The sequence below is a fragment of the Equus caballus genome, chromosome 19 (genome assembly GCF_041296265.1).
Source record: "Equus caballus isolate H_3958 breed thoroughbred chromosome 19, TB-T2T, whole genome shotgun sequence".
Lineage (NCBI taxonomy): Eukaryota > Metazoa > Chordata > Mammalia > Perissodactyla > Equidae > Equus > Equus caballus.
In genome coordinates this window covers 28794147-28801955 of record NC_091702.1, presented here as the reverse complement: position 1 = coordinate 28801955, position 7809 = coordinate 28794147, and the positions used below count along the sequence as shown (strand labels likewise).

The following is a 7809-nucleotide window of genomic DNA, read 5'->3' as shown; positions in this document are numbered from 1 at the left end:
TATACATGATCCCAGTTATTTTAAAAAAGAAAAAAAGCCTGCAGGAAATTTCTCAAATTTCTTTATGGGTAGGTGGGATTATCAGTACTTCTTGTAACATTTTCCGTATTTTCTATGTTGGTTTTTTTTACATTTATAATAGTAGGAGAAAATAAAGTAACATCTACTAATGCCAAAAACAACTTGTAAAGTCCAAAAAAAGTGAACATAAATGTACAAAGATAGAGCATCATTTATTATCACCACTCACAAGACATGGATGCTTCCATTCTCCTTATCCGTCTCCTACAAACTGAATGGTTGGTGTAAGCAGGGGCTTGAAGGACAGCACGCCCTTCTCCCAAATTCTTGGGCAGAATTACAAGGTAATTAGATGGCATACGGAATCCCCAGAACAAAATCTGGGAGTAGCTGGGCGAGGCCGCCCTCTTGAGGGGATGTAAGAAAATGCAACCACCTCAAACAATCTTGGGGCCCGTAAGGCAAAAGGTCACTCAGAAGGTATCCGCTGAATGAGTGGCCTCTGATTTTTAGCTTCGTTTGTTTGTTTAGATGGCAAAAACAGTTTCTCTATTTGGCCTTGAGTTTAGTAAACTGGAGAGCCACTAACCTAAGTCTTAGGAGACCTGGGTTCATTTTTACTTTCATGAAGAACATAAGAACACACTTCTTAAAGCAGTACTGCACTGATGAGCTGGTAGAGGTTTGAGAATAATGAATTTTTGAAGCTGAAGGCCATTTTTGAAGTTGAAGCATAAACGTTTATTTTTGCAAATATTGAATATGTGTTTAAAATCTCTGAGCCTCAATTTCTCATCTGCAAAACAGAGTAATAGTACCTCAGAAGGTCATTTTGAAAAGAATCTGAAAAAACGCAGTTATTTAACACAGTGCTCAGCGACAGTAAATGCTTTCATAAATGAGAGACATCATTTTAGCTTTTACTCACATTTCATAATCTTTGCACTAATCATTTTACTCTGTTGAACACCTCCTCCAGTGTTTCCAAAAAAGAACTCTAAGGAATCTTAGAGATTCCATCTAAGAAAAACGCACGTGTGTGCGTGTGTCTAAAAAGAACAATATATGGTTAAGACACAACACTATAAAGTGAGATATGTTCACTGAAAAATTGCTTATTAAGCTGTTAATGTTTTATATAGTTGGTTCAGTATTTGTGTAATTTAAAATCCTGAGTTGCCCATGGTCAATCCAGATCCAATACAGGTAAGTGTAAAAACTACTATACTCTCTGAGACTTCACATAATTAGACTTCTCTAACTTCATTTGTCAGATAAATAAAACATGAACCCTTCAAAGTTACCTCTTTAGGAGTTCACAAATTCCTATTTTTCAAATTATATTTTAAATCTGTTTAAAAAGAGGACGCTGAAACCTCCAAATAAAAAGGCTTAATCCGCCTTTCACGATGTCTGTCAAATCATCATGACGTATACCTCAAACATCTTACAACTGTGTCAACTGTACCTCAACGAAGCTGAAGAAAACCCACCGAAATCACACACACACACAAAGCCTAAATTTGAACTAACATTGAGAAACAGAGCAATGGAAGAGATTTATTCATCACACAGACCAAAACTACAGAATATATTTATTAATTTATTTTCCCCTAAAGAGAATATACTTTGAATTTGGAGAAACAAAAGATTAGTTGTCGGGAGCTGCTTTTGGAGAATGATCGATAAGCGCCTTATCAATGGTCGGATACTGATACCAGGGACCATCACCTCTCGCACGCATTAATTTTCGTACTTCCAGCTCCTTTAACCTGTAACAAATGGAATAGCAATATTGTGATTCCAGCATTTCCAATTATAAGTTTAATGAATTATCTCCATAAAGAATAATGACTAGAGAGTCTTTTGCTTTTATGTAAACTGTAATGTCCCTCCAGAGATCCATGTGTACACATATATTGGATATACTCCTATAAGCAAAATTTGGTTTTTACTTTTATTATCTTGCTTATGTAGTTAGCCATCAAATATCATTTTTAATCACTAAAACATCACTTGAACTGATGATCGATTGTCTCCTTCTGTCTCTGCCCTTTATCTGGACAGATCACTTTCACCTGAATAGTGGTAAGGCACTTCTGTCTTCCTGCCTTTTAGATGTTAGGACAGTGTTATTTACAGAAGGCCTACCATTAGGGCTATAGTGCTAGGAATTAAAAAATGAACAGGGCTTCTTGGAAGAGCTCACATTCCCTGTCTATACTGGCTGCCCATCACCATTAGGACAGAAAACCTGCCGAGAGCAGGAATGACACCTTCCTCACCAGCCACCAGCATCACACGGTGCCTGGTCAACATCATAAAGACAATCAATATTTGTAAAGAAAAATCAGGATTAAGAAAACCATTCTGCAACTCTAAGATCCACTTACTTCTCCTCATCCTTCTTCACAAACTGAAGAATCTTTATTCTATGAAGATATTGTTCCTTCTTCCACATCCAAGCCTTTGTGCAAACTACCACACATTCCTAAAATAGTCCCTCTCCATCAAACTTTTTATTTTCCATTTTTATAGACTACATATTAACTTGTTCATATGACTGGAAATTTACCACAGTTAAAGAATTCACTTACTAACCTTAACCAGTTCACTAATCCTATCTATGAGAGATTACATACCTTTGTGATTGTGTATCTAACATTATATACTTTTGTGATTGTGCATTTTTTTTGAGGATTAAATGCCATCCTTTCTCTTTTCTACCCTTTAGAATGTAATTATCTAAAATGCAACTAATTAATGTATTCATCAAAGGGGACTGGTTAAATAAATTAGGGTTCACCCATATAATGGACTACTATGCACTTGTTAAAAAGAATGAGGAAAATCTATGTATAATAACATGGAAGGAGAGGATAAGATACACTGGTAGGTTAAAAAAGCAAGGGATAAAGTGAGTATGTGTAGCATCTTCCTGTTTCATTTAAAAACAGAAAGTGATCATTTGCGACTATGTCTATGTATATAAGCAGAGTGTTAAAACATCTGGATGACCAAAAAGAGTAGTTATCTCTGGGGCAGTCACTTATGAGAGATAATTCCTTTCTATTTTATATCTTTCTTTTATGCTTCAGTTTTCCAAATACCTAAACATACACTTTTTTAAAACTGTAGGGGCTGGCCCCATGGCCGAGTGGTTAAGTTTGCACACTCCACTTTGGAGGCCCAGGGTTTCATTGGTTCAGATTGTGGGCGCGGACATGGCACCACTTGTCAGGCCGCACTGAGGTGGCGTCCCATATGCCACAACTGGAGGGACCTACAATTAAGATACACAACCATGTATGGGGGGATTTGGGGAGATGAAAGCAGGAAAAAAAAAAAAAGAAAAAAAGAAGATCAGCAACAGTTGTTAGCTCAGGTGCCAATCTTTAAAAAAAATAATGAAAACTGTAGGCACTCCCCATTCCATACTCACACTGGCATCTTTCCTTTGTGGGTAGCAGTCAGGGTTTTGTTAGGGGTTTTACTCTGTTTTGTTTCGAAACTGTTTAGGATCTCTATGTCTAAGGAATTCTGGGATCTGGTCTCTTAATTGGAGCTCAAAAGCATGTGTCCAAAGTTGAAAACAGTCCAAAGTTACTAAGTACGAGCCGTGTCGCTGTCCCAGGCTCTGAAATACTTAGTGATGGCTCTGGATGGTGACTCTACATACATGTCATTACACATCCAGAAAACAAGCCAACCAAACATTCTTTAATCATTTAAATATTGTTCAATATCATAGCAATTTTTATAAACTACAAAGTTTAAAACAGAATGAATTGTTTTGTGGTAGTCTGGGGCCAAGAGCAGAGGATGGGAATTGACGGGAAGGGACAGGAAAGAGGCTCAGGAGGTGACTGAAATGACCTTGACTGTGCCGGTTACACAGAGAGAGAGTTTTGTCAAAAACCCACTGAACTTAATGAGTACATTGACTGTATGTAAACCTCACTCCAAACACCAAAATAAATCTCAGAATCAAATTTAAAAGTAGAAAAAGAAACAGGAGGGAACAATTTAAAAAGGTAATTTTGGACTTAGATATTTACTTCTTTAATTACTATCAGAGACCTATGCACGACACAAAATCTCCGAGGCTAAAGAAAAGGACTGACAAACCTGACAATAATGAAATGAGTAAACACATACAAAGCAACCAAAGCACGGGTGCACAGCAAGTGCTCACAAACATACAAGCTACTACTACACATCTGTCATCTGAAACATGAGAACACTTGTGTTAGGAAAAATTCTGCAACACAACAAATGACAAGCTGAGAAAACATATCTGCGACAAAACCAAAAAGGGCTATTTTAATTAATGTACAAATTAGTAGAAAAATGGGCAATTCACAGAAAAAGAAATATAACCAATAGATATATAAAAAAATATTCAACTTTACAAAAAAATACAAAGTTGAAATGAGGTAACATATTTCAACTATCTTATCAGCAAAAATGTTTAAGTTTGATAAATTCCATTACTGGGAAAGCTATGGAGAAATTCTGATGTTTTGGTGACAGAAAAGACAACTGGCCCACCTTTTTGGAGAAGAGTTTGGAAATATCTATCTTTTAATTTTTTTTTTAATTTAAAGTCATTCTATTTATTTATTTAAATTTTGTGTGTCTGACTTGGTACAAGTTTTATTGGTTACAAATGGGCAATAGCACACGGTTATTTTTTTTTTTAACTGAAGTAACCTTGGTTTATAACATTATATAAATTTTTCGCAATATCCATCTAAAATGTAAAATATATAACATTTGGCTTATCAGTGCCACTGCTAAGAATTTAGACTCCAGATATGTTGAATAAACAAGCAAAAATATTTGTATGAGGCTATTCACCACAGCACTATGTATAATATCAAAAAACTTGGAAACAACCTAAGTACCAACAACAGGAGACTGATTAAAAAATTAAGCCACATCCATCCAGGGAAATATATGATGCAGACATTAAAAAGAATGAGTTACATCCTATTATAGAAAGGTCACCAAGATATCTTTAAGTGAAATGAAGACAAGGCGCAGAGCAGCATTTCTAAGAGTACTCCATTTGCGGTAATATATTTTTTAAATGATAGATAAAACATATTTTTTAATGCATAAAATCTTTTCTAGGGACAAATATAAGAAATCCTTAAATAGTGGTCTAAGGATGAGACCTCTAAGGATGAGACTGGGTGTAGGAGGAAGAGAAATTCGGCAGGGAGGAGAAAGGAGAGGGCTGCCTTGCACTTGAAAGACTAGAATGTTTTTAAAAAGAATTCCTTTCAATCTGACAGTTATTATCTCCTAATAGTGTCCTAGTCTCCAGCTCATAATCTCCACTCTGCACAGGCTAATTCTCTCCCCATCTTCATCCTTTTACATAGAGCATCCTATAGCGTTGAAATAGTTTATTTTTCTTGCGGTTTGCAACCATAGGAAAGGGTTTTCTTCCCTGCCCTCCCCCTCTGTTTTTTTTTACCGTAAGTCAGCCTTTTCAGCTTCAATCTGAAGGATAGCCAATGTTTTTTCATAATTCTTTTCAGGACTATCAAAGAAAGTTCGGGCAATCCACCTTGATATAGGATGCTACAAGAGAAAATTTGTTTAAAATTAGTTTCTGAACAGTACTTTGCTATTCCAGTTTACTATTCTTTAACATGACCATCTCAGGTAAACCAATCATACTTACAATGTGCCAACTTCTGTATATATATTTTAAACAATTTTAATCCATTAGGTGGATGCTATTTTTGTCCCCGTTTTATAGATGAGCAAATTGCACAGCTACATGATTACTATGTGGCAGCATCTGGACTCAAACCAGGTCTGTGTGAGTTGAAAATCTGTGCTCTTTCCCATTACACTACACTGAGTATCTTTAGTGGCAGATTTAGGAGCCAAACTCAGGGTTTGGTGATCCAAAAATGGAGCTCTTTCTACTGGTTAGCAAAGATAAACTAATTGTATGGCATACCCTAAGATTTAATAATGAAGTATTTCTTTCCTAAAATACAATTCATTTAGATAAGAAAACATGACAGGACGCACTCTAATCCACGTCCTCTCACTACAGCACTTGTAAAGACAAGGAACAGAATTAACTTTGGGCTTTAGCAGCAGTGACAGTGCGGTAAAACGACTTAACAGTTCAGCTCTGGAGTGGAGATTGCCCGGTTCAAATACCAGCCCTGCCTCTTGGACAGGTCACTTTAGCCTCAGTTTCCTCATCTCTAAAGTGGGAATAATAATAGTACCTTTTACTGAAATGAGATAATCTTTGCAAAACTTATCATAGTGCCTGCTACGCAGTAGGTGCTCAGCAAATGAGAGCCGCCATCAGTACTGGTAGAATCTTTCCTATGGCATTGAACTTATGATAAATTCTGACTGTTATTCTGCTAGCTTGGGGACACATCGCAGAATCTTTCCTTAAAAAACCATAAAGCTTAAGGTCATAAAACTATGAAGAAAATTACCAAAAGAAGTTGCTTGTAAAAAGTGAGCACAAAGTGTAACATCTACTTGATATCAAAAATTGAATATAAAACTATATCATAATTGCTAAATTAAGACATTAACCAGTACATTGACAAGACACCTAACAGAGAGTAACTTTCAATGACCTATACCAACCTTGAAATATTCCCAGTGTTCTGGGATATAGCCTTCTGGAATTTCTGCTAACTCAGCTTCACCTAATAAGAGAAAATAGTGATGTTCAACTTTAGTATCAGGAGTTTCTAAGATTAATCCTTCACTATTTAGGTAAGAAATCAACCTCATGTGGTTTTTAAAGGACCTTTTGTTTGTACCAATGAAGTTATCTAATATTCTAAATTCACTTCAATCTGGTTGAAAGTCAATTAATTCATTAGATATCTGTTAGATGTTTTCTTTGTGTAAGGCATTGTCTATAGGCATTATATGCGTTTCCCATTTTATTTTTATGTATCAAGGTATAATAAAGAACATATTAAAAAAAGACATTATTCCTTCTGGCTTTCCCTATACCTACTAGACAAAACATTTTAATAGTCAAGCTGTGAGAAATATTTTGAGCAGAACTTCCCATGAAAATCTAATGTTTACTGTCATTCCCAATTCTATTCTTTTTTAGAAGATTATAATTCTAAATGTTCCAGGATGGATAAAAAAATTCTTCCATCTCTTAGGCTCTCTTCCACTTCTATCTCTTTCTATTTTCCTTATTAAGACTCGTCAAGCTGGTTTTGGCAAATGAGGAGGAGGAAAACAAGGCTTTCTGAAGCCTTTGATGTGGCCTCTATAGAGTTGGTGACCAAAAAGGTTTTTGGAGGAAAAAAAAATGTTAAAAAAAACCCACAACATTGCAGATTAAGATTTGGTTATTTTAAAATAAATTCCCATGTTTATGTTTATTTTATTATTTAAAGAACTTTTCCTTATAATATCCATAATTTTTTTTTAATTAATGTGCATAGGTTTTAAAAATTTACCAATTTGGTTGGTGGGGGGAGGTACTTACCAATGAATACATTTATCAGAGTTATGCCAATTGCTACTGGAATCCCAGTCAACAAAATGTAAAATCTCTGTTAAGATTAGAAAAAACAAGTTTCATATAACCATTTTCTAACTCTTTCCACACTGTCAAATTGTCCTTATTACATGATTTCCTTACATTTCTTGTAAAATAAACTTGCCAAATTAGAGATGTAGTATCAAATTATTTCTGTGATTTTCTTTTGCTCTTGTTTTTAGATGCCTATATTTAGCACCAGAAATGAAAGAAAAAAGTAAGGA

The 7809-nt window shown here is 35.3% G+C and overlaps 1 protein-coding gene across 1 annotated transcript in view; it reads right to left on the bottom strand.

Moving 5' to 3' along the window:
• Window positions 1–1599: 1599 nt before the first annotated feature.
• NDUFB5 (NADH:ubiquinone oxidoreductase subunit B5) overlaps window positions 1600–7809 on the bottom strand; it is a 14603-nt gene continuing 8393 nt past the window's right edge. The window contains exons 3-6 of the mRNA XM_001495508.5: window positions 7532–7598; window positions 6661–6722; window positions 5507–5613; window positions 1600–1793 (exon numbers count right to left, since the gene is read on the bottom strand). Coding sequence (XP_001495558.1) covers window positions 1673–1793; window positions 5507–5613; window positions 6661–6722; window positions 7532–7598 — 357 coding nt within the window. The 3' untranslated portion in view covers window positions 1600–1672. The remainder of the gene's footprint in view (window positions 1794–5506; window positions 5614–6660; window positions 6723–7531; window positions 7599–7809) is intronic.